The sequence below is a fragment of the Ambystoma mexicanum genome, chromosome 7q, assembly GCF_040938575.1.
Source record: "Ambystoma mexicanum isolate Mex_15411 chromosome 7q, UKY_AmexF1_1, whole genome shotgun sequence".
Lineage (NCBI taxonomy): Eukaryota > Metazoa > Chordata > Amphibia > Caudata > Ambystomatidae > Ambystoma > Ambystoma mexicanum.
The window spans coordinates 717,952,784-717,980,782 of NC_090941.1; the positions used below are offsets into that span (position 1 = coordinate 717,952,784).

The window sequence follows — 27,999 nt, forward strand, 5'->3', positions numbered from 1 at the left end:
CTATGAGGTTCACTTCCTGCTTCCAGCATATGAGGTAAAGCTTTAGGAACGCAGGTATCGTGACCTGGGCTCCCTGATGACTAGACTCCTGATCCCGAGGATGCTGAAAAATGAAGCTGCAGCCTCCTCATTCGTAGCCTGGTTTAAGGGATTGCCAGGAGGAATGCTGCCAGTACTCCTAGCATGTGCTGGTGCCACCAGGCAGTAGTTGCTGTTCTGTTGAGGAAGTGAGCAACAGAAGTTTGATTGCCGCCACTTACTCCCCCGTGGGGAACACCATCTGCTTCAGAGTGTCCCACAGCAGCCCCAGAAACAACAGAGTTTGAGTAGGGCAGAGCTGCGACTTCTTGAAGTTGATCGAACACCCCAGTTCTTAGAGTGTAGTCATGAATATGGTGGTTGAGTACTTGACATGCTCTGGGGACTCCTCCCTGACCAACCAGTCGTCGCGGTACAGATACACAAGGAGGCCCTTCGATCTGAGCAGTGCCTCCACCGCGTTCAGTCTTGTGAATGCCCACAGTGCTGAGTTCAAGCTGAACAGCAGCACCTTGTATTGAAAGTGCAACCCCGGAACCTGGGGAAGGTGCTGCACTATGGGGACATGTAAATATGCGTCTTTCAGAACCTAGGAGCACAACCACTACCCCCACACAGTGTGTCTGCTAAAAGCGCTGGCTTCACCATGTTGAACTTCTGCAGAGGTAGGTGTAGGTTGAGGAACAAGAGATCTAGGACCACTCGCAGGCCCGCCTGGTTCTTTTGAATGGCAAAGATGCAGGAATAAAAGCACTGCCCCTGCTGAGGGAGAGGAATTTCCACCAGAGAACGAATCACCGCCAAGAGTGAGGGAGTCCCGATATGTGGGGGCAGGGGGGGGGGGGAGACAGGAGAGTGGGATGGCAGGGGATTCAGAAGCCTGAGGAGACCACCGAAATCACCCATGAGTCCGTGAACAGTGAACGCCAAGCTTGACTGTGCAGGGCCAGCCTGCCCCCGACTGGGGTGCAGTGGACCTGAGAAGAGCAATCATTGTTTTTTGGGTCTAAAGCAGATGACAGGGGGACTGAAAAAAAAGTCTTTGTGCAAAGGCTTCTGGTGTTTTTGCTTGGACCGGCGGTCCTGGGAGCCCCTGAAGCCGTCAAAAGATCAGCCTCTGTCTGAGCAAGAGTGACCCTGTGAGAAGGTCTTGGCCACTACCTTGATGAGAATGGCCAGGGACCTGGCTGTCTCTGAACGGCTCTTATCGAGTTCCTCATCAGTAGAGCAAGTCGCCGCCATCGAAGGGTAGGTCTAGCATCCTGTCCTGGACATCCAGATTGAATCTAGATGCCTTGAGTCATGCCGTCCTGCTCATGTCCGTTGCCACACAGATAACGCTGCTCGCAGTATCTATGTGCGTGTAAAGACGGGTAGGGGGTGTCTGTACTTCCACTCTCTATATATGGTAGAGGAGAGGCACAGAGGACCCCAGCCAAGATTCTCTGTTATTGGTACGTGGTCGAGCAATCAAGGCCTAGCTTCTCAGGAGGTGATGCAGGCATATTATTAAGTACAGTGTAGTCCCCGAACCCCCACAAAGGAATGTCCACACACTGTATTACTGAAAACACAGTCTTTATATAATTAATATTCAAGGGTATGTACACTGTCACAATAACGCACTTTGTACTTGGAAGTCAATAATGATAAATATATACAATTCTAAAGTGGTACCACTATTGTTATCGAATCTCATTAAAGTGCATCAACTGTACGGTTAAACTGTCACACAGATTAATAACGAGGAAACCAGCAATAGAGATGGGCAGGAACGTAAGATGGTTGGAACAATAGGCAGAATACTGACCCCTACCACGAGGCACCTTTCTGTGTGGAGATCCCCCCCACCTGGACAACCTGTAAATAAAGATATGTAGCACAAGCCCAGTCCATATAATGTTCGATAGTCTTACTTCTTCCTAATAAGGTTTTAACCCCCCCAATGTACCTGGTGGAGTAGAGTTCTCCGACGATGCGTCGACCGATCCTTCTAGAGTGTCTCCCTTTAAAGCAGGAGCCACGGATCGTCGAGAGGCGTCGGGGGAACTTGGCGCTCGGTGTCTGGGAATCGACAGCCCTTCTTGAGTGCCCTCCCTTTAAGGCAGGAGTCACAGGCCGAACGTCCGACGGTGAACAGGTTGAACTACGGCAGTGAAGTGGCAGCTTCGTTCCTAGCGGTTCTCATCGACGACGGAGCGTTGGCGTCCTGCAAGGAAGAGGCGTGCAGGGCACCTCAGTGATGATAGTTCTGGACCACAAAGAGATGATTAAGAACTGTGGCCCAGCAAGGGCGTCAAGTCGTCGCGTCTCTGCGGTCTTTAGGTGGCGGGAATCCCACCGGTGGATGCTCCTTGGCGCGTCGACGGTCGGTCCTTCTCCAGTGGGAGACAAGCGGATGACGATGCAGGCGAGAGCGTCCGATGATCAATTGAAGTTCTTAGGCAAACGGGAGCATGGCGGCTCCGGTTGGCGACGGCGGTCGTCGACAGTGGCGGACAACAGTTGGAGTGCTTCTCCTTGGAGTTTCGCAGCAGTCCCCATATCGGGTCGGCAGCCTGTCGAAGGTCTGTCTACCAGGGAGCTTTGGCAAAGATCAGCTGTGCACGATGGTCCCTCGTAGCTCGGGAAGAGGGCGCCTTACCAGGTCCTCTCTGGGTCAGTCCTCGGAGGCACAACAGCTTTCAGATTGTGAAGGAGATCAACAGCAATTCTTCTCGTCCAGCAAGGCTTCAAGGTCAAGCGTCAGTTACTCCATTTACTCGTCGTAGTGGACTTCAGCTTCTGAACACGATTCCTAGCAGTGAGAGGTCTCCAGATATACTGTTGACCTCCCATTCATTCCGCTGGGTCACACTCAAGCATCCAATCACGACTACGGGCATTCATGCAGGCAGGCAATCAGGCACACGAGGTATTCAGGCCATTCACTTCTCTCCAGACACTCACAACAAGTTATGTGCATTGGGACAAGTACCGAGCCATTCAACACTCCAAGCTGCATTCATACCGGTTTCGGGCAGGGCTGTCTCAGTCATTGTGTCAACCACCAGATACTAGACATCCACAACACAGAATGCATATTCGTCACACACTCTATTCACCCAGGTCCCACCCACAGGAGGTACCCACAACATACATCACCGGGAAGGCTCCAGCTAGTCTGGCCGGGCCTTCACAACAACACCATATATGGCATTTCCACCCAACAGCCAGTCAGGGGGAAGGGACAGAGGCAGGGCTTCCCAGGACTTTGGGACAACAAGGTAATGGGTAATAGAAAGCAAGAGGCCATCTTGTTTTCCATCCGGAATCAACTGATCCCAATGGCAGGGCCGGGGTATCCCAAAATGGAGGATACTCCGCGCACCTGTCAAATTCAGCATGGAGCTGCCACCAGCCCATACCCTGCTCTGTGGGCCACCCACAGGTGCCCAAAAACATACACTATGGGCACAGGGTTGTACCCCCACCCATGGGTGCCATAAGGGTATCGAACGGGTCCGTTCACCAAACCAAAAGAAAGAGCTGCACCGCCAGGAGTCCCACATGAACTCCTGAACGGAAAACACAACAGAACACATGATAAAAAGCAGTAAAGGACAAGGATACGGAGGCCCCATCCCTCCGATGCATTTCCAGCATCACAGTGCACCACTATGGAATCCATGTTCTGTGGTACAAGTTTTGCTTCTGCAAGTCCTGCCTTGAAAGAGGCTTGTTTATCAGAGGGGATATCCAACAAGAAATCTCTCTCTCTCCAGAGCCGTTGGTTAGCCACTGCCAGGATGGCGTTGGCTTGCCCGAGGTGAAGTCCAGCGTTTGAGTGGACCTTCTTCCAGTAGGCCTCAAGCGTTTTCTCTTCTCTGCCCAGCAGGGCTGAAGTTGTGGTGCTTGTGGTGGAGGTCTGGGGCTTCGCATTCATCGATGCCGCAGCAACGACTGAAGATACTGGCTGGGGGTGCACCGACAAGACCAGTGTCTCCTTACAGCTGCTGAAACTTGGTGTCCATCCTGTTTTTTGGCTGAGTGGAATGGGGCTTGAACCATCTCTTTTTAGCAAGGGCCTCCATGTCCTTCTGTAAAGCTATGCCTGATCTGGATTCAGCTTTGATAGTGAGCACTTAGTCCAGCACCCCCGATGCGGCTCCCTCTGTGGTTGTGTTAGGACTGATTTTCTATACTCTGGCCTGGTGGACAGGATGTATAAAAATAGGTTTTTTTTTTTTTATTTGCTTTAATTGGATTACAATTTTTACAAAAAGGTTGAGATAAGTGCAACATGAGTTAAGTTAACACTATCGAAGTGATGTCCATTACGACAATCTTTGCAGAAACGCTCTCAGCGTTACTTCCTTATAAGAGACCAAGTTTCTCTATAAAGATCGCCACTGCCAATGTCCAGTTCATTTTTTTTTTTAACACCCATGAGTTGCGCCCACCATTGATCTTCATCCTGTGTGGTTACAGTTTTCAGTGTTTTCATTAGATAGGTCTCTATTATTCCTCGTGTGCCTTGGCATGTGAGCAGTAAATGTCTTACTGTCTCTACCGCTTTTGTCTTAAAAAAGCGACATTCGTTGGATGTTGCGTCGTCTCCGATTGCCCTTAATTCGTTTGTTTTTAACAGGTTTCATCTGACTCTCAGGAAGGTACGGCTCAGCTTTCTATCTGGGAACTTTTTCAGATAGCCTCTCACCTCGTTGATTTTCATCGGGATGGTTGGGTAGTTTATTGCAGCCTTATACCTTGAGGCCTCCTCTTGTGTTTTTATCCAGTCCAATGCCATCATTTTATATGCAACCTTATTAGGGTTTCTTATGAGGATGTCTTCAGACAGTGCGACTTCGTCCAGCAAGTTCTTGTTGTCCGTCGCCCATATCACGAGCATTTTGTTCTTACCTCCATCCAGTTCTTTTTTTATCATTTCGAAGATCTTGGGGCTGTTTGTCATAATTAGTTTCCTGTACAGCATCATGCTGTTTGTCACCGTGCCCTTCAAGGATGTTAAACACAATTCTCTTCTAATTAGGGCTATCGGTACCGATTTTGAGAGGCCCAGCACACGCCTCCAAAACAGACCTTGTAGTTTGTCCCAAATGTTTTTTGGCAAGCGAGGCATGGCTTCCGTACCGTATGTCAAACTCGGGACGACTTTTGCCTTAAAGAAGTTTATCACTGGGATAAGGAAAAAAAACATCCTTACTTCCTGTCCACCATTTTAGCCTGCTGTGCCAAAGCCATCATTTTCCCTCTAAAGGCCTCTTGCATGGGGACAGTGTTGCTGTTGCTCATTATCACGCCCATGTATTTAAAGCTTTTTACAGTTTCAAGTTTTTCTTCATCAACGTACCATTTCCCCTTTCCCATTATTCTGTTTGACCTTTCAAAGACATTATTTTAGTTTTTTTCCTGTTCAAAACCAGGTTCTTTAACTTCAGGTATTCCAAAAGGCTTTCCAGTTGTCTTTGTAGGCCCACTTCAGGATCCGTGGTACCTTCGATCCTCCTATCATCGGGGGGAAACATCGGACGTTTTTTGGCACACGCCTTGAGATCTGCTTTGTAGGCGTTGTAAAGGGTCGGTGCCAAAGGGCACCCTTGTTTCACTCTCCCAGACGTTCTAATTTCTTTCGATAGGTCACCGGCTCCATTCAGTCTAACTCATCCAAGTGCCTTCATACAGGGCTTTAATGGGCGCCAGCAAGTTGTCCGGACATTCTTTCCCTTGAAGTTTCATCCAGAGGCGGTTCCTGTCGACATGGTCGAACGCTTGTGTAAGGCCAACAAACGCCATGAAAACTCTCGGGCTGCCTTGATGTATTTTGGCTTTCACACTACTCAGTAGAAGGATATTCGCTGTAGTGCCGATATTTTTTACGAAACCTGTCTGATAATGGTCAATATAGTTGAATTCTCTCAGCCAGCTCTGCAGGCCCCCCAGAACACAAGATCCAAATAGCTTTCCAATAACGTCAAGGAGCGCTATTGGTCTGTAGTGCTTGGGTTCGTCTTTAGCTCCTTTTTTAAAGATTGGCACAACATTGGCTGTCTTCCAAGAGGTAGGAACGCTTTTATAGGCATTACATTTCTTAAAGATCAGGCTGATCCATGGTGCCCATGCCTCCATGTTGATTTTTAGATCCAGGTTAGTCCGGGTTCAGGAGCTCTGGGGTGGTTCAGTTTTATGATTTTATTTGTGATCGTCTCAGTATCGTTTGGGATATTCCAGGGTGTTGTGCCGGTCTGCTCTTCAAGTGGCGCTTCAGATGTAGATGCCTTATATAAATCAGAAAAGTATTTGACCCACCTTTCTTCGTTCACATTATTTTGGAGTGCGTCATTAGTGCTCTTATTTGACGATTTAATAAGGGCCCAAAAGTCCTTATATCTCTTAGTGCTCAAAGAGCGTAGCATTTTTTCTGCATCCTCTTGATATAGGATTGCTCTTTGTTGTCGGAACCAATTTTTGTAAGATCGTTCCGCCTTTTTAAATTTTGCGTCCAGCTCTACTGTATTGGCTTTTTTGCCATTTGTTTGATTTTTCTTACGATGATACGCTTAAGGACCAGTTGTCGGTTGTAAATATGATGGTTGGTTCCACTGGCTTTAACGGTTCGTGGCTTCATGTACTGTCAAAAGGGGTACGTAAATCCACTTCCCGGTCGGCACTTCCCCCTTCTTGTGCCATTTTGATTCATTTTTTAAGTCTCAGTTATGTTTCGAATTGCGTTCTCAGATAGTTTTATCCGCTTGCCTCTAGTGCACGCTTCAAGCTCCCATGTCATTTTTTTTCTTTTCGTGATTGATGTCGTTGCCAAGTAGTTACCAGTAAATGATGGTCTTTGTTATCTGTTTTGACTACTTTCAGTCACGGCAAGTAGCTCTTTTGACACAAAGGTATAATCGAGTGTTCCAAGTTGCTCTTCTCTTTGGCAGGTCGGGATAGCCCCGTTCTTCCTTCTTAACCAATGAAGGTTATTTAAGTCCCATTTTTCCAATAAGGTCTGCCACCTCTTTCCCTTGCCGGTAAGGCTTGGGGATTAGCAAGCTTTTCGGGTTCTGGGTACTCGCAGGTGCAATTCAAGTCGCTGTTTAGAATTATGTGGGTCACCTAGCGTCTTTCACTCTCTTCCTACAGTAAGTTGTCTACGTCGAAAATGAATTGCTCTGTTGTAATGTCTTCAGGATTCCAGTAGGTATTGATAATGAACAGCGTCTCGGGCGTTATTTCTTGATTATTCACTTCGTTCATTTGCCAGGAGATGACGGAGGCCTGCAGCAAGGTTGAGTGTTGGATTCGAACAAACAGCTCGTGCCCACTACCTGGACGAATTGTTGTCAAAAGCCCCGCCCTAAGACGGCCAGTCTGGCCCTTCTGGCCTGCCGTGAATTTAATTTCATAGCCGTCCAAAGCAGGTTTTGACATTAACCAAGTCTCCTGCAGGCATAAAACGTTGAAAGTTCCCACGTTCACGTCACTGGGCGAAGTTAAATGTGAGAATCCACTAGAATTCCAGGAACCCGTTAACATCTGTTTTTCCTCCAGTGGAGCATTCTCCGATTTTCTGTTCTTTTGCTCATTATCAACACTAGCTGTTCTTAGTTGCTAAATTGCCCGGGTATTTGCTGCTATTTATTTATGGCCAAAACACACTATAGAAAAATGACTACAAGCAGGTAGACTTATCACACTACACTATTAAACTAAATATATATATACATTGACTTTGGTACAGGGCATAACACACATCAGAAACGCATGCAAAAGGAAAGGTTAGATGGGTATAATTAAAGAAAGGTCCACAGAGATGATCCCAAACTAAAATTGTCCAGGCTTAAGTTGCCTGGGGCCTTTTGCACAAAGGTTCAGGTTACAGTTCCACAGAATTTAGGATACAGGAAAAAATGCATGTAGGGTCTCTGGGGTCCAGTGAAGGGTTCAAGTCAGACTAATGCCAAAAAGAAGCCCCAGCAGTCGCATGTCTTGCGCAAGCAAGCAATGGCAAAGCCAAAAGTGTTAGAAATAAGCTTTATTATAAGCCCTTAAACTTATAATGGGAGTACAGGGGTATGTTAGAAACCAATTCTTCCCCAGACTTGGCAGAACAAAGGACGAGTGTCCGATGTTGCTTTGCCCACTGAAAGTCGCAGTCCTCGATTCCCAGGGGTTGCAGGTTCGAGCTGATCTCCAGCTGGTGTCTTTTACTGTTGCAGGGACTCCGGTCTAAGAATGCAGAAAACCTTGATGTATCACCCCTCTCAGGACTGGACTTGTGTTAAGTACGCAATTTTCGGACGGTGGTCACCGTGGATGGGCACGCAAAAAGACTCTAGCCGCAGTTGGACTTTCCCTTCTATCTCGGTTCCCTTCGATGCTAGGACGCCGAAATGTCGCAGGAGGTAGTCTCGTAGGGCCAGCTGAGGATCCCATACGTTTCAGGCCGTAACTCTACAGTGACGCCAGCAGAACAGTAGCCCAAAAACAAAGCTGGTCAGCCACCGGACAGTTCCAGGGCACTTCCAAAGGCTTCCTTTGGCAGGGCATCAAGCTGGCGTCAGGAAAGGATGCTCCCTCCACTCCAAGGGTTGTAGATCCTTCGTAGGACTACTAAACAGCAAGAGAGAGCAACTCCAGGACAGCAGCAGAAGTTGGTTGCCAGGACTCCTTCAGTCGGGTGTCGGGTTTCTTTGCGGGTCTCCCAGCTGGAAAGGATACTGGACTCCTCCAGGATCTCTGAAGAATTGGTGCAAGGGCCCTCTTATCCTAAAAGCCAGGTAAGAGCTGCTTAGAAGGATTTTTCTGGCCCCTCAGGACAGGATGAAGGCTAAAAGTCAAGATGGCCAAAGAACAGGTGAAAAATCTTGTGGGACGGCCATGTTTGACCAGTAGCCACAGTTAGTAGCCAAATGCGGTAAACGCAGTAAAGCTAAAACGAAAATACACATAGTGGGTAAAAAACACTGCCACCATCAGCCTATCCTGTTAGCGCACCTAGAGTAACCAACAATCCTCTGAGTGTTAGTCTAGGGCAACACAAAAATGCACCCCATTGTACTGCAGTGTAATAATAAGTTACCACAAGTGATTCAAAAGTAAGCAAAAAAGTATAAACACAGTAACACGACAAAGGGGGAAAAAAGGTTTCCCAGTACTGAAAGCCAGAGGGACATAGTTTCCCCATAACATATGAGCAAAGGCCAGTGCAGTGAAGCTTAAGGCTTCACTGTACGGCAATAAGTACAGGTCAAATTAAATAATAAAAGCAAAAGGTTTGAGGGTTCCATAAAGATGGAAGGAAAGGTACAGTAAAGCGAAATCTTTCCTAACACATGAGGAAGGCCCAGGTAGTCTGCTAACGCGGCAATTCTGTCATGGAATGCCCTAACAGAGGAGGGTGTGTCCTGCTCCTCCTCGTCTATGTCTTGTTGGTCACCTGTGTTAGAAGGGGCCCCTGGGTCCGCATGTGTCCGTTCTGCCGTTGAAGGCCCGGGCGCTGGCACTGGTGTAGGCATCGCTACCTGAACTACCGGTGGCCTAGGCAACGGAGGTGGAGGAGGTAAAGGCTGTGCAGGAACAGGGTGAGGAGGTGGTGTGGGAGGCAGCATCTCCTGGATTATGCCCTTGAGGATGATCCCCATCTGTGGGGCCTGCATGAGGGTCAAGAATTTGTCGTAAAAATGATCCTCGCAAGTGGCTGGTGTTATCCTGCACCGGCGCCGACTGAGGTGGAGTAAAGGCCTACTGTCTGCTCCCTCATTGCGAGTACATGCCCTCCTGGTACCTTGACTGAGCCGTGAATGTTGGGTAGGATGTGGACCACGTGACTGGAGTCATAGAACCCCAATCTGCACTGGCCGCAAGCTGTCGCCTTTGCGCTTCACCATGTTGGCGGGCTTCTTTTCTGCGCGCACCGCCATTTTGTCCGTGCCTCAGTGGACATGGGCCTGGGCTCGGCCTGCATGCCCGGACGCATCACAGTTGCGCCCCCCCTGCACCTCAGCCGTGGGCCTGGAAGGCAATTGGCCCTCTGCAATGAGGCCGGTAGTGCTGCATGCGCTGAGTGTACGCACCCCCTTCAGGCGTGACCACGTTAACAGAGCTAGGCCTCTCGGGCGTGTCCCGGGATCGGAACCCGTACACCCCTCGGCAGTGGAAGCGGTAGGGCCCTTAGACCCCCCCCCCCCTCGCCCGTTAAGCCAGTAGCTAAAGGAGCCTTGGTGTTCTTGCTGCCAGTGCGAGGGTCTGACTGACCCCCAACCCAGCACGTCGGCAGGCTTAACCAACAAGGAGTCGCCCAGGCAGGGTGCTTTTGAGAAGAGTATGCTTACCTTCTTGGACTTCCTGCATACATACTCCTTAATGCTTTCCGGTGGTGTCCTGGATAACAACTTTCTCCACTGTGCTAGCCTGTTTCCTAGGTTTCGGGGTGTGAGGGTGTCACATTCTGAGCAGCCTTCCCTTCAGTGGTCTTCCCCAAGGCACCGGAGGCGAAGTCTGATGTGAGGAAGAAACCATCGCGTGACGTGCACCTGCTGAAGTCAGCCGCGGTCAACATACGCCGAGGACGGTCTAGGGCACTGGTGGACGGTGTTCCCAACCTGAAATTGGAAAAAAAAAAAGATTAGGGAAAGGGCATGGAATTACGAGGCTTGAGGCCTCACCCAGGAGCGCTGGTGAAAGCAATCCATTCCCATCGACGTGGAAAAGAGGGCCAAGGTGTGGCGCCAGGGTTAGGGAAGTTCATTCTCCTGAGGCCGTGCATGTATACATTTAAAAGGGAAAGTGTTATTTTTCTGGTGAAAAAAGGTTCTTTTCTCGTCCCTAGCGAGGGACGCCCATACATGATGGAGGAAAGGGGACGGTATGTAGGAGCAACACTGACGGGTCAGTCTGGTGGGCAGAGTCAGCGTGAGCGGTGCAGAAACGAGCATGCACTTAAAAATGAAGTGATTTTGCAGTGCAAAAAGACTGGTCCCATCCTCGTGGCATGGGCTTGCATCAGTATGGAGGAAATCTGCCGCCGCAAAGGAGTACATTTGCAATAAATTGAGATTTGAGGAATAATGATTCTTAAAATGTAAAAGAAATGTGAATTAGTGTTTATGGCATCATGTGCTAAGAAAACAGATTTTTTTATATGCCATGCTTCAAAGTAAATGCATACCTTCACTACAGAAGGGCTTTTTGACCCCAGAAAATGTCATCGTTTCATGCAGCGTCTTCTCCTCTTGGCAGTACTCACAGGATGTAACTATGCAGTGTAACCTTTTGTAGTCTTCACAACATGAATTATTACAGAACTGATATATTTTGTTCTAAAAAAAAAAAACAGTTAAAGATTTTATTGGTAGGTTTTATATTAAATGTAGACAATTATAAAAACGAAAAAAATGTACATTTTACTATGATGACTACTGTCAGCTTTACAGATAAGGGTGTTGCAATATTTGGCAACAGAGCAGCATTTGAACTCAGTACAAGTTCTTTGGGCCGTGTTTCCTGGGTCGACTCTTATAGACTGTCCAGGAAATGATGCACAGAGGACGGCACAGGAATAAGGAACAAGCAGGGCAGAGAACAGTCACATGAGCCTGTTAGGGGTGTGGGTGTATTAAGTGCGTGGATGGGCAGGGGTGGATCGGGTGGGGGCACCATCGCCCGGAGATAGCAGGCGAAGATGAGGGGTAGGTGGGAAAGAATGGAGCAAAGGGGGTTTTGGCAGGGGGTCCCCCCATCCTGATGTAATACAAATCCTACTATTTTAAAGGCCGATCTGGGTCAGGCAAAAACAGTGGTCTTTTGGAGGAGCAGCCTCTACTGAGCAGGATTATGGCACTGAGCGTCTTAAAACACTAGGCACTGATTTGCCATTGATTAAACTGAGAATGAAGACTCAAGATTCTAACGGTCTCATCTAGGCCAACCAATGGTCACTGAGGTTGCTACAACAGATTCTCAGAGTGGCTGAAAAGTAAATGGTTGAGGAGTTTCCTAAATCAGCTGACATTTTTGTGGTTGCTCTCCAAAGGAGTTTGATATTAAAGTTATTCACTGTAGTGACTACCTTACTCCTAGTCCATAGCCCCCTTTCCTCCATACTTATGGGACATTCCGTCATTCCGGACGGGACCGGAGCACTTTTGTAAAAAGCATCAAAAAGGGCCTTTTATTTTTAAGAGGGGTACCGTACGTGGCTTTATCCCCGCCTCCTTAGCTCCGCCCCGCGCATCGCCCTTCATTTCTTTTCTATATCCAGGTCTGAGACCATTTAAGCAATAATAGAGGATACTTGTTAGAGGGGGGTGGCGGGCGGGCATGTGGAGGAAAAGGGACTATCGACTAGGAGTAAGTTAATCACGGTAGTGAATACCTTTGTTATACTCCTATGTCCCGTCCCCTTTCCTCCATACTTGTGTGAGATTCCCAAGCACACCTCATAGGTAAATACGGGTAGATGGGGAAAAAAAAAAAACCTTACTGGAAAATATTCTTAAGGACAGCCTGACCAAACTGGGCATTAGCCCTGGAGCTCAGGTCCAAGCAGAAATGCAGCAAAAAGCTGATGGGGAAGCCCACGTAGCTGCCATGGAGATGGTTTCCCACGGAAGATACTTTTGGAAGGCAACAGCAGCCACTTTGCCACATACAAGAAGGGCATGGATGGCCCTCGGAGGTTGAAGGCCCTTAATGGCATAGGCTTCAGAAATGCAGGAGGCAATCCATCGGGAGACAGTCACCTTTGAAGTAGGTTTCCCATTCAAGTCTCTTATATGACAAATGTTGTGAGGAGCCCCTGAGTTCAATCGTTCTATTGAGGTAAAACTTCAGGGCTCGCCTGGGGTGCTGTTGGACGCCATCGAAAATGGCCACCTAGACGTAGAGCTGTGTGCCTTGATAAATCCTGACAACGAAATCCTGCGGATAGGAGAGGCTTTACTGGAAGCCGATGCCAGTGATAGGCATCAGTGGAAGCATCTGTGAGCAGATCCATACAGTGTACCCCTGGAAACAATGGGCGCAGCCAGTCCGCGTGCTGCGCTGAGTTGAGGTGAGGTGGAGAGCCGGGATAACTTGACGTCCCGCCCTGCCCCCGGCCGCAATGCGGCCCAGCAGCGGAATGCAAGAATCCACCTGGAGCTGACAGCCCCGACAACGGGAGGACACAGCACCCGGAGTACCTGAGGAGCATAAGTGTGTACGCAGCGGAGGGGAGGGATGCCAGTACAACCTCCTGTAACACGGACGAAGAAACCCAAGGCGGGCCGGGGCGCCGCCATAACTGTGGCCCAGAGGATACCAAGACACCATACAGGTAAGGCATGTTACCCCTCCCCGACGGGCTGTCGTGTGCACTGTGGGCGGGCCCTGCGGGTTGTTAGGTAGAATTCTCATTCTATGGCTAATTTCCCTTACCTAGTGAGGCCCTCAGCAGCTTTGCTGGATTTCTGGGGTTTATTTTTTCCACCTGGTAAGAGTGTAAACCTTTTCCCACTCTTACAGTGTAATTTTTGTGTGTGTTGTACTTTTTGTGCTCATGGGCTATGGAGTCTCACCAACCTTCAGTGCAGTGACACAGGGTTGTCTTTTAGACTTCCCAATGACTCAATTTTCCTGGTTACATGGAGTATAGGAAAGGGTTAACTACTATCCCTTTTTATCTGTACCTCTTGGAGCATTGTTTTGCTTCGTTAACAATAAGACTTGGCTGGTGGCAGTGGTATCTACCCTAACTTTTCTACCGCGATTATATTACATAACGTGGTATTGTTTTAGGCTAATATAGTAGCCTCGAACATGAAACCCGCTTGACCATATTGGTTTTAATTTGGCTCTGGTTGGGTTTCGTCGCCATTTCTTCTTGTTAAAATCTGTGTTTTACTTTGCGCGGCAAACCAGGTTTGCATCCTTTGTTCACCGTTGTTTGGCGGGCTTCCCTAGAGAAGCCCTCCTTTTGGCGCCTGGGTATCTAGATGGGCTGAATGTGAGGGAGGGGTGTAGTCACCCCCTGCCCAGGGTCTCCTTGGAGACCCAAGTCGCACTTTGTATTGATTGGCTGAGGTGGTTGTCCGGGCTGGACAACCCCCCTGCTGAGTGATTGACAGCCAGGCTGTGTGAATGGGGGATTTTGGCATAAAAGGTAGGACTCTTGTGCTGGAAGTCGGAGTCGCCACTGGAACTGCAAAGAACTGAAGCGAAGCGGAGAAGAAGACGGCTGCTGCAATCCCGAGTCCTGGCGAAGCCCTGCTGCAGTCCTGAGTTATCTACCCTTCAACGACAAGAGAAGATCCAGTCCGGAGACTTCTTCCCTTGAGCCTGGTGGGATAAACCAGCTCACCTTTCTTCAGCCTGAGAATCCTCTTCTGCATCAAAATCACTGCACAGTGCTGTAGTGGTCCGGATAGCCACCAGAAGAGCCCTCTCCTGATTTAAAGGAGCGCACCTTTTATTCATCGTTGCTTTTGTGGCTGGTTAGTGCAGATCGCTCAAGATGTCCTCCTGCTTGTCCCCACGACTGAAGCTTCAGGAACCGCGAGTCTGCAGGAACTACCAGGAACAACTGCCGTGGCACCAGCTTTCTTCAGCGGAATAAGGTACTGTGCACATTTGGTAGTTCGCTTCGTCTGACCTTACGGAATCGGGGTGAACTCTTTTCCTCCACGAAGGCTTGTCCTTTCTTCCTTCCCTCTTATAACTTTTGCCTCCTTTTGCCGATATCTAAGTACTCCTGGCATCTTGAATCTCGAACTGTTCTTAACATGTGATCCTCGACAACAGAGTATCTGCTCCCGTGACACTGGTGCAGGCCTATTGACTTTATCTGCATCCTAGAGCGAGTCCTCTGATTCTTTTGCCTTGACAAAAGTATTGCCTATGATATTTCCTAACTATCCCCTTGTTTTAATTCTTTGTGCTAAGTGTGTTTGACTTTGGAGGCATTTCTTTCCATGGGTACGCGTTTCTTTAGTAAGACCGAACTGTCATTACTGTCAAAAAGTGATCGCGTATGTACCGCCGGTAACTTCGTTGTTTCACAATACCGGTCTGTCAAATCCTAATGTACTTACCTAGAATTTGCCTGAACAAGAGGTATTGGTTGTGTGTAGTGTATTTACAGTGTGATTTGATTTAATAGAAGTGAAGTGTTTTATGAACAGATGGTTTAAAAACAAATGTACTTATATTTTTTTACCTGAAACCTTGAGTCAGTGTTTGCTTGAGTCACAGTAATTGTAGTCCTTTGTGTAATCTCTACTACTGCTCATTTGCTCTTGAGATAAGTCTGGCTGCTCAGCCACTGCTGCCACTTTTTCTGTGTAGTACAGGCTTGTACCAAAGGTGAAATTGTACTGCCACTTGTAGTCCTAATCTTGTGTAGTGGTCCCTAAGGGTACTTCACAGGATTCTACCTAACACGGGTCATGCAAGGCAGCGCACTGATTCAGAGGTGGGCTGTGGCAGGGACAGGGTGCATGTGCCAACATAATACGATCTCCGGGGAGGGGGATGACGCAGTCCTAGGCACACAATCAGACACCAACCACTTAATCTCTACTGAGTCCCGACAGGCCTGGACCAGCAAGCTCCGAGGGCACACGTATAGGGTAGGTCATTCCCTCTTCCACCGGAGCAGGCTCCTATCAGAGGTCACGCTCTGAGAATTTAAAGGCATACCGGGTCATTTGGACACGTCCTCTCCGTCAACAGCTTACAGTACCCCATCTTCCTGGGTACTCCTGTACATTGTGAGGCACAAACCATATATTGCCTGGGAATGCAAAGGGCTTATACAAATATAAAAGCAGCTGCAGTCACGGCCATACAGGCAGTCTTATCCAGAGCCTGAAGTGCACAACAAATACACTAAAGCTTGACAGCGTGTGGTTTGGGGCGGTTACACAAGAGAGTCAGAGCCGACACACGATCAGAGAAGAGCTACGGCCACACGCTTTCAGCTTATATCCTCCCAAGGTATCTGCACAGAAGAGGGGCCCTGGTCCCAAGCTGTGGGGAGCAAAGGCAATGCCAATACAAGATACTGGTGTCCAAAGGAGTACCCCGGCCTTCTTAACCAATTCATACAACGGGCATATACCAAGGTGAAGAGACCTGAATCATACAGAGGTGAGGATCCTACATCCAGTCCTACATCCTACATCCCGCTCCAATTCACTGCAGCGTTCCCCAAGGTTCTTGCGTGTCACCTACACTTTTTAACGTTTTCACAAAACCGCTCTTTGATGTACTTGATTATCTGGGTGTCTCCTATACCAACTATGCTGACAACACCCAGATACTCATCCCCATCACTGGCGACTATTTAGTTGCCACCAAGGCCTTGAACAACGTTTATCATGTCATCCAGGCCTGGATGGCCCAACACGAACTATGCCTCAACGACGACAAGACGGAGCTCCTCATCTTGGGCTCCTCGCAGCGTCTCAACAAACTAGATCTTTCCTACCAGTCATTTATCATAGATGGAAATACCATCAAAGTCTCCAAAGACACAAAAACATTAGGTTTTTACCTTGGCGCCACTCTATCCTTGTTTCGTCAAACAAATGCAGTCAGATCAGCCTCTGCCTACACTTGTAAACTTATTGCAGCTTGTAGACCGTTTCCAACTACCCCGAACATCGTCACCCTAGCCAGAACGCTCATTATGTTTAAAATGGACTATTGTAGTGCCCTCTACTTAGGGACTAACCAAGGGAAACTGAATAAACTACAAATCACCCAGAACAATGCCATTAGGGCAGCCCTAAACGTTCCTAGAAACCACCACATTTCCGAATCCAGAACTAACCTACATTAGCTACCGGTCAAGCAGAGAATCTCATTAAAACTCTTGCTCTCACGTACAAATGCCTCGCCAACAAGGCCCCCCCCTACCTCTGCAACCGGCTCTCCCTCCACCCCGACCGCAGAGAACTGCCCAGATCCATAGCCTATCGATTCCAAGGTTCAAACTCCAAAAAGCAGGGGGCACGAGCTTCCCTGTCCTAGCCTCCAAGCTGTGGAACACCCTCCCTGTCACCATCAGAACTGAAGACTCTTTCAACACCTTCAAGTTGAAAACAAAATTCTTGGCTCTTCGATCAGAACCTAGGCACTCCTTGACTTGTGCTACACTCCACAGCCTGTCAGCCTGCTGCCTCCGACTACTCTGCTAATTTCTTAAACACGGCATACTTAACTGCCGAACCTCTGCGTTACTATGACTATCGCTCCACTTTTACTACCACACATCTATCCTTTGAGCTCTGCTTGTTGCACATTGTCTCTATGCCTCACCTTGTTAACTAATTTATGTATATATCTATGTCTGCTTACTATTCATGTATATAACTATGTATGTATATAAGATATGTATGTATATTTGCTCACGTTGCATCCTGATGCCCCTGGGCCGGACGGTGCACGTTATAAATAAACAAATACAAATAACACATGGTACACTGCCACGAAGACATGACAAGGGGCAACAAAGGGAACAGAAAAGGCCCCATGGACACGTTTACTAGCTATAACATGATGGAAGAAGGGGTGGGCGGCTCACAGACAGGTTCAGCAAACACTACGACACCTGGGGGAAGCGACACGGACCCATAGATGACATCACTTCAGGCTGGATTCGCAGCAGTGAACAGCAGGCAGGATGACATTGTTAGCAATATCTCCTTAATCAAGACAGATCTACAGAAAGTTAAAACTAGGGTATCCAAAGCTGAAACCAGAATTGGGGTAATAGAGGACACATCCACTGTACAAAGCAAATATATTGAGGAAATTAAGAAGAGCTGGAAAGCGGTCCAATCCAAATGCGAGGATTTGGAGTCAAGATCACGCTGGAATAAAATTAGGGTGGTGGGCTAGGCGGAAAAACCCCTAAATATTCCAATGGAGCTCTATTTTGAAGAAGTGATACGCGCCATGCTCCCGGAAGCACAGGTCTCCCAACAATTCCTCAATGAGAGAGCGCACAGATCCCTTGGCCCGCCGCCCAAACCAGGATCACCACCACAAACTATTATCGCTCGTTTACGCAACTACCAAGATAGGGACTCGATCCTCTGTTTATCCAGAGAAAAAGGAACACTAACATATGATTCTGCAAGAGTCCACATTTATCCTGATTTCTCCAACGGCGTTCAGGCAGCCCGTCACACGTTTGACCAAGTCAAAAAAGAACTTAAAGCTAGATCAATACCATACACCATGCTGGCTGCGGCGAAGCTCCGCCTGCAATACTCCGGAAGAGCTCCTTTCTCTAAGTCACCTGAAGAAGCTATGGGGTACATAGAATGAAACATCCCGCCACCTCCACATGGAAAGGACCTGTCGACACCACCTAACTCATGAATAACCACGCAGATGCTGAACAAAAGCACAAACTTTATACTGCCCGATCCTCTAGAAGATAGCGCATCAGCTCCCTTTGGGCAGATCGAACTGTTCATTGTGGTGGCGGCTATGCAGAACCACCCACAGTTGCAGAAGTTGCAGTTCAAAAATGGTGCTACACCCTTGGCTAAAATCCTCACAAAACTATTCAATTAATTTAGAGACACTGGAGAGGTAACCAAGTCTATGAACATGGCGCATATTACGCTGATCCCCAAGTTAGGGAAGAAGCCTCATGCATGCGCCTCATACCGACCCATAGCAATCAACATGGATCCCAAGAACTATACAAGGGTGTTGGCGGCAAGGTTAGAAGGGATCTTACCAGGTCTAAGAGCAGGATCAAACCGGGTTCATCCAGGGGCGGTTTTGCATGTGACAGACAAAGCTTGGAAGGGAGGAGGTTCCACGGCCACCTGCCTGATATTAGACGCTGAGAAGGCATTTGATCAGGTCGACTGGGCCTTCATGGAACAAACCCTACAGAAGGCGAGACTGGGACCAGCATTTCTAAGAATGATACAGGCAAATGACCAGCACCCGCAGGCAAGAGTAAAAGTCAATGGGCGTCTAACAAACCCATTCTCAATAAGAAGGGGGACAAAACAGGGGTGCCCACTCTCCCCACTCCTTTTTGCTTTAGTGAAGGAGCCCTTTGCGCACTGAATTAGGGAAAACAAGGAGATCAGAGGGGTGAGTTGGGTAGGAACGCAACACAAAATAGGGTTGATTGCAGAAGACGTAACCCCTGAACCGAAGAAGTTGCTGCCAGCAATAATGGAAGAGATAAAAGCATAAAGGTATCGGGCTTCAAGTTTAACCTTGGGAAATTGGAATTTCAGAACCTGTCCATAGGGGAGTTGGAAAATAACCAACTTGAAAGATCCAATCCTTTTAGATGGGCATTGGGACCAGTCAGGTACCTAGGGGTAAACCTCACTGCGTCCATCAAACAGGTAGTAGGGACCAACTACCATCCGCTACTTAAACAAATGATATGTAGATCTAAGAAGATGGAGGAGGCTATATATATATATATCTTGGTTCGGAAAAGTGGCGGTCATCAAGATGAATGTGCTACCTAGACTGCTGTTCATGTTCCAAGCAATCCCCCCCAACAGTGCCCGGGAAGCTACTGAAAGAAGCCCAAGACAACATTATTGAATTTATCTGCGGGGGAAAGAAACCGATAATAGGAAGGAAAATGTTATTTAGGAGCAAGGTACATGGGGAAGTGGCGTGTCCAAGCATAATCAAATACTACCAGGCGGCGCAACTAAGGTTGCTTGCAGAGTGGGGAAGGGCAGGGACTCAGAAGCACTGGGCGAGCATGGTACAATCGGTGGCGGGAGAGCATCTGTGGAAGATGATGGGATTGAAGAAAGGAGATAGGCCAGCTCGACTGCTCGGAAATCCAATCACAAGCAACACCCTAAGGATCTGGGAAAAAGCTAACGGCAGTTTGCATCTGTCACCACGGCCGTCCCCCCACACACCAGTTTTTGGGAATCCCGCATTCCCACCAGGCAACGTATATGCCAGGTTCAGGAGATGGATTGAAGGGGGGGATAAGAGTGATTAGCGACCTCTACGAAGGGACTCAGTTTCGGACATTTGCAGACTGTAAAAGGGAACTGGGACTAAGGAACGAGGACCGCTTTGCCTACCAGCAGTTAATGTACTGGGCAGGGACCCCCCCTAATAATCAAAAGAGCCTCAAGAGAACATACAGAGTGGGAAAAACTGATAACGTCTACAGAAAACAGGGGGTTGATCTTGGCAATATATATGATCCTAATGAATGGGGAAAACAAAGGTGGGCGCCATGAGGGGGAAGTTGGAAAAGATAAAAGGGAGTGAGTTTAATGACAAGGAGTGGGACAGGATGATGAGAGGATGGCACACCACATACACTGCAGTGCAACATCAAGAGCTACAATATAAACTCCTATATTACTGGCATTATACACCAGAGAGTGCATAAAATGATACTCCTGGGCACTTTGACTAGCAGCAAATAGGGGGGTCGGGGAGAATACTGGGCAATAGTGGGCAAATTTAATAATGGCTGCGAAAAGGTGCATAGCGAGACAGTGGAAGCAGAAAGAACCCCCATCTACTATACAGTGGTATTATGCTATATGGGACACCATAGACATGGAGAAAATGACAGCGACGATTTGTGGGACGTTGAGAGCATTCAGCAAAGTTTGGTCCCCTTTCATACAACATGCAATCGGAGATGCGACACACCTATACATCCCGAAGAGATTACAGGCACTAGCAATCTTGGAGGAGGAAGAGCAATGAGCCAGAACTAATACAAAGCGAGTAAGTATCACCCTCGAGGACTGGAGGGGGATCAGGGGTGCAGAGGGAAGTTACTAGTTGTTGAAATTGTGGTTCAAGAACTTGAAGGGAATGTAACACAATATGAGCAAATTACTATACGTTATATATGTGAATGAAATAAATGGGGCTCCACTATCAAGTTGGGGGGATGGTGGGGGTTGGGGCAGGCCAGTTGCCTATTTAGGGGGGAGAAACAGAGAAGACTGAGAAACAGAGAAGACTGGATGCTCACACGGAATGTGGACGCTTGTTGGGGGGATAATTGTTCATTTTAAAAAACTGACGAATACACAGCACACTAGAAGTTCCATCCGGGTCTACAAGACTAGGAGTACCATTGAAAGACACTGTAGATGGCAGAACCCAGTATGCCCCAAGCTATTAGCCTCCTAACCTGGAATATCATAGGCCTGGCAGACCACATAAAAGCCAGCAAAATTCTAGATTATGCCACCAGACACAGGATTGATATCCTCCTACAAGAAACTCATGCCACCAGGAAAGTCACTGAATCGTTCGCCCGAAATTGGGGCCAGCAAAAAATAGCAACAGACTACTCCTCGCAGGCTAGAGGGGTGCCAACAGTGATTCATCCATGCATCTTTTTCCAGATGACTGGGTCCAAATTGGACACAGAAGGCAGGTATGCAATGGTATGGGGGTCAATTCACGGCCAGGAACTAATTTTAATCAATACGTATGGCGGAATGTGGACTCTCCAGAATTCTACCTACATATATTGGCACTAATCTCATCGGTGGGAGATGCGAGAGTAATAAGGGGAGGCGACCTCAATACAATCCTGGGCCCTTCGAAAGACAGGTCATCCAAGGGACACAGAAATTACACCAAATCGGCGTTGACTATTCTCCAAGCCATGACCACACTAACCCTCGCAGATGCATGGAGAGGTGTGCACCCACTCCAACAAGATTACACATTGCACTCATGTGCATGCATCCAGCTCCCATATAGATTACTGGCTGTGTTCCCCTGAATAAGTCTCAAAGTTTGGAGAGTGTACCATACTACCACGTACTCTATCAGATAATTCCCCAATCTTTCTAGATCTACAACTGATAGACTCGGACTAATCCCCACATACCTGGCGAATGCCGCCTGATCTGAGGGACAAAGCGATGATCGAACTACTGCGAACAGATGTAATAGAGTTCTTTGAGCGTAATATGGGATCGGTCACCATGGTCTGGGAAACCTTAAAGATATGGCTGAGGGGACATCCAATATCATGGTACATGGCACATGGCACTCTGAGATATATGGAAAGAATTAACCCACACGGAACTTAGACTAAAAGAGCTGGATGATTCACATACAAAAGCACCAGAAACTGATACACTAGCACTTCTGTCAAAATGTAGATCTTTAGCTGAACGCGAGGTATTCTATATGACACAACCCATTAGAACCAGAAGATACGTAGAGGGGAACAAGGCAGGCAAAACTCTGGCCAACCTCATTAAGGCTGAGCAAGGGATCAAGCATATAACTAGTATAATTGATCGTGACGGTCTAACATACACAGATACCCGAAAAGTGAATGACGTGTTCTTGTAATTCTGCACTAGTCGACTATACACGAATACTGACATAGTCCCGCCAGACCAACTCCAAAAATACATGGACTCATTCTCGCTCACCATGTTGGAACCGGTGGATAGAGAAACCTTGGACCTTCCCCTGAGGCTAGAGGAAATTGAACAGGCTATTAAGGACCTACAGACAGGCAAATAGCCCGAGTCAGATGTTATCCGCGCAGAACTTTATAAGTTATTTAAAACTGAGCTTACCCCTAGACTGCTGGAAGTGTGGGAAGAATCCCTGAGCAATGGGATCCTGCCAGAGACCATGAGGGAGGCCATAATTGCGGTCCTGCTTAAGCCTCATAAACCCTCCCATGAACCCTCCTCATACCAGCCCCTGTCCCTAATCAATGTGGACACCAAATTATTTGCCAAAGCCATAGCCAATCGGTTATTATCCTATGTGAACAAACTAGTACACCCGGATCAATCCTCTTTCATCCCCTCTCGTTCCATAGCCCTAAACCTACGTAGATTCTTTGCCATCACCTCCCAATTAGACCCAAAAGTTAAAACTGTGGCAGTCACACTGGATGCTTAAAAAGCGTTTGATTCCGTTTCATGGAACTTCATGTACACCATATTGCGAAAGATGTGATTCGGACTGGGATTCCTAGGTTTTATACGGCTGCTATATAGGGACCCCACGGCCAGAATCCGAATAAATAGGACCCTAGCACTCGGGTTCAAACTACAAAGAGGCACAAGGCAGGGCTGTCTGCTCTCTCTCCTCATTTTTGCACTCACGATAGAGGGCATGGCGGCAAGACTGCAGTGCAAGCACTCCTGAAGGGGAATCCGAATAAGGGGAGCCCCACAATTCATTTTGCTATATGCAGATGATACTATGCTGTAGATTAGGGACCCAGAGACAAACCTGCCCCCAGTAATGTAAGAGATAACCGTATTCACAAAGCACTCCGGGTATAAAATGAACCAAACCAAACCTGAAATAATTCCCCTGACTCAGTTCACAACACAATCAGATGCCACATTCCAGTTCCGCTGGTCTCCGACGTTGGCACGATACTTCGGTATAATTACGGCAACACACAAGCAGACCTTATACGCTAATAATTACGAACCATACTTAAGCCTTTTGGAATGCAAACTGAATACATGGCACAAACTCCCGCTATCCACGTACGGCCGAATAGCCCTGCTAAAAATGGTAGTGGTGCCGAAGTTAATATATTTGTTCAGTAATATTCCTATATGGACTGGATGAAAATTCTTTGACAGTTCACAGAAATTAGCCACTAGCTTCGAATGGGGAAGGGGCACGCTGAGACTAAATTGGCCCAAAAAGTGTGAAAAATATGATACAGGCGGATTAGCCGCACCAGACTTCCTGCTATACTACTACACAGCACAGGCACATTTTGCAAAATACTGGACCAACTCCACAGAACAATACGCCCATATACAAGTTGAGAAATCCGCAGCTGCCCCCTTAAACTCACAAAACATGTTATTTGCCACGGTTAAGGAGGAGAAGGAGGTGGTGGCAGACCCGTTGTCCTCTACGGTACGCGACTGGTCAGAAAATATTTAGCAGGGTGAAGATCTGTACTGGCCCCACTCCCCCCTATGGCACTAGCCGGGCATCGAACCCACACTAGACACAGCACTACAGAGGAGATGGGACTTGGGGCAAGAAATGCGACTTGGGGACCTTTACCCCGAAGGGAAGTTTGTGACACTGGAAGAGGCCCAGGAGAAAGTGAGCACAGGCCCAATTACAACATTGCAATACCATCGCCTGAAGGCAGCATGCAAAAGAAAGTGGCCATCATACCCGAACGCGCCGCCCACTCACCAGTTCTTGTCCGACGTCTTCACGCAGGAAGGGTTAATAGGTGATAGATCTGCCCTATATAAGGCGGTACAATCACATACCCCATCCAGTAATAGAATGAAGGCAAAATGGTAAAGGGACCTAGAAATCACAATAGAAGATCAACAATGGGCAAAATACGGCTAATACACCAAGTCCATCTCCCTATGTGCCAATTTCAGATTAATCCACTTTAAAATGCTGAACCACCAGCATATCACTCCCAGTAAAATATCTGAGTTCAAACCCCTCCAAACAAGCATTATGTTCAAAATGCGACGCTCCTACAGCAAATTCAATACACATTTTATGGGAGTGACCGCCATTTGACAATACTGGGAGAAGAACAAGTTACTTACCAACTGGTAACGTTCTTTCGATTGGATGTTCCTCCAACGTATTCCTCATCTTAGACGTTTTCCATCCAGTTTTGCTGCTCTTCGGAATTTTTTTCGGCAGAGGGCGCCGTGCGTCGATGTCGTCTAGTCGATGGTCCCTCGAAGGCCTCCGTCGAGGGTGACGTCATCGGGTGTAGAAGTAGCACGTGCGGTGCCCGTTGGCCTCAGTTCTGTTTTTCCCCTCTTTTGTATCGGTGATCTTGTACTGTGTAGATTGTGCCGGCAGACAGGTATCAGCCTTGCGAGATTTGAGATGGCAATAACCTGGAAAAAATCTACAGAGGGGTAGGTTGGGAGGGCGATGAGGAATACGTTGGAGGAACATCCAATCGAAAGAACGTTACCAGTTGGTAAGTAACTTGTTCTTCGAGTGGATTGTGTCCTCCAACGTATTCCTCATCTTAGACAGGCTCCCAAAGCAGTATTTTGCATAGTTCCTCTGGAGAAGGGGTCAGATTTTTTCCCACCAATGCGTTTAGATGGCAGAATAAAGCACTGCTTTTCCAAAAGTCAGCTCCCTAGACTGGGAAGCATCCAGGCTATAGAATTTTGAGAAGGTGTGAAGTGAAGACCAAGTTGCTGCTTTGCAAACGGACCTTATTGGGACACCTCTTTGAAGGGCTGTGGAAGAGGCGATGCCTCTGGTGGAATGAGCCCTTAACCCTTCTGGTGGGTCTGTTTGTGCTAGTCTGTAGCATTCTGAAATGCAAAGCACGATCCAGCATAAAATTGTCTGTTTTGTTACTGATTGACCCAGTTTTCTTTCTGTGTAGCCTATAAACCACTGGTTGTCCACTAAGCCTAGAACGTCTAGAGATGTAAAAGCTTAAAGCTCTTTTTGGGTCCAGTCTGTGTAATCTTTCTTCCTCCTTAGAAGGATGCAGTGGAGGATAGAATGAGGGTAAAACAATTTTCTGACAAATGAAAATCAGATATTACTTTTGGGAAAAATGATGATTTAATCCTCAATACAACTCTGTCCTTATGGAACACAGTATAGGATGGCCCAGAAGACAGTGCCTGCAATTCGCTCACTCTTCTTGCTGATGTTAGAGCAACTAAAAAGGCCGTTTTCCACGTTAATAATCTTAATGGACACATGTGCATAAGGCTCAAAAGGGGCACACATTAAGAATTTTAAGACTAAATTTAGATCCCAAATCGGTACTTGAAATGGGTGAGTAGGAAACACTTTAGTGAGACCTTGTGTTATCAAAGTAATTTTGAAGTAGGAGCATTGTTCCGATGAACGCTTAAAAATGGAAAGCGCTGCAAGGTAACCTTTTATTGTTCCGATATTCAGACCTCTATGTGCTAGGGTCAGAAAGAAAGATAGTACTTCCGGAATAGAACATAGAAAAGGATCGACATTCTTTTCCCTGCAGCAGTGGCAAATCTTTTTCCAACGGCACAGAGACTTTGTTGCTGGCCTTCTTGCCGAAAGCAACACCTCCATAACATCTGGAAGGTTCCAATCCCTGTATCTCAGCCTTTCAGATACCAAGCATGAAGGTTGAGTGTTCCGACCTCTAGGTGGAGAATCTGACCTTCCATTTGAGAGAGAAGGTTCTCTCTCCGAGGAAGACGTACTGAAGGACAGATGGACGTATCTAGAAGGTCCGGATACCACGTTCTCCTGGCCCAATCCGGAGCAAATAGGAACATGCAGTTCGCAAAGCGTCTTAGCCTCCTGATGACCTGTGGAATGACGGGAATCGGAGGGAACGCGTACAAAAGTGGGAAATTCCAATCCACCACGAACCCGTCCCCCAGGGCTCCTCTCGGGGGAAATTCCCTTGAGCAATACCTTTCGCATTTTCGGTTGGTACTGGTTGCGAATAGGTCTACCTGAGGGGTTTCCCAAAGGGCGACAATCTCTTGAATTACTTCCTGAGCCAATTCCCATTCGTGGGATACCATGCTCTGCCTGCTCCTACCGTCATATTCTCTTCCCCGGCTAGATGAATTGCTGTTAAAGAGATTCCTTCCTGAATCGCCCAGTACCAGAGCTGCATTGCGCCTCTGCACAGGGATAGTGACCCCACACCACCTCTTTTATTTAGGTAGTGCATGGCCACTGTGTTGTCCGTCATTATCAGGACATTCTTTCCCCTGACAGATGGCAGGAAGGCCTTCAGCGCTAGACTGATTGCCCTTAGCTCCAAAATGTTGATATGTAGTTTGGACTCCGATGGAGACCAACGACTGTTTATTGTCAAATCGTTGGCATGTGCTCCCCACCCCAGGAGTGAGTCGTCCGTCACTACTGTGATCTCCGGCCATGGTTGCCAAAGAGGTTCTCCCTTTAGGATGTTCTCTGCACAGTTCCACCAAAGAAGGTCTTGTCTGACCTTGTTCGGAATCTGAAGAAGATCCGTCATTTGATCCGAGAACTGGGACCACTCAGTCTTTAGGGGCCATTGAAGGGATCTCATCCTCAAGCGTGCCTCTGGCACCAGAAAGATGCAGGATGCCATGAGGCCGAGCAACGTTAAAAAGTCGTAAGCCTGGAGATTTTGGAATTTGGAAACCATCTGAAGAATGTCTTGAGCCCTCGTCTTGGGAGGCAAGCTCTTTCCTAAGGATGTGTCTAATACAGCTCCTATGTACTGAAGCTGTTGGGAAGGTGTCATTTGAGACTTCTTTAAATTGAGGGAGAAGCCCAGTTTGTGGAGGAAGTGGCAGGTGACTTTCAGATGATCCAGTGCTTGCTCGGCAGAGCGCGCTCTGATCAACCAATCGTCCAGGTAGGGGTAGACATGAATCCCCACTCTCCTGAGGTGTGCTGCCACCACTACCATTAACTTGGTGAAGACCCTTGGGGCGGAGGTCAAGCCGAATGGCAGGACTCGAAACTGATAGTGTGAGTCGCTAACTACGAACCCCAGGTATTTTCTGTGTTTGAGATGAATCGGCACATGAAAATAAGCATCCTGGAGGTCCAATGACACCAACCAGTCCTGGAGTGGAAGGGCCTGAAGGATCTGAGAAAGGGTAACCATCTTGAACTTGTCCTTCCTGAGAAACCTTTTCAAGTTTCTTGAATCCAAGATGGGTCTCAGTCCTCCATCCTTTTTGGGGATCACAAAATAAGGGGAGTACCAACCCTTGTTCCTCTCCGCTGCAGGTACTGGTTCTATAGCACCTTTCTCCAGCAGGGTTAGAACTTCCTGCTGTAGGAGCGGGTTTGAAAGTTTTAACGGGTGTCTCTCAGGTGGATTGCTTTGAGGTTGCTTTATAAAAGAGAGGCAATAGCCTTAGGCTATTATTTCTAGAGCCCAAACATCTGAAGTAATGGCTCGCCATTCTTGCAGATGCTGCGACAGCTTGCCTCCTACAGGTGTTTGGTGGTGCAAGTCCT

At 47.8% G+C, this 27,999-nt stretch overlaps 1 protein-coding gene across 5 annotated transcripts in view; it reads right to left on the minus strand.

The window, feature by feature from the left end:
* Nucleotides 1–27,999, minus strand: part of ZMYM2 (zinc finger MYM-type containing 2) — a 2,192,903-nt gene that overhangs the window by 1,453,011 nt on the left and 711,893 nt on the right. For all 5 annotated transcript variants that reach the window (XM_069640238.1, XM_069640242.1, XM_069640239.1 and 2 more), the window contains one exon: nt 11,207–11,357. In XM_069640238.1, the coding sequence (XP_069496339.1) occupies nt 11,207–11,357 (151 nt within the window). The remainder of the gene's footprint in view (nt 1–11,206; nt 11,358–27,999) is intronic.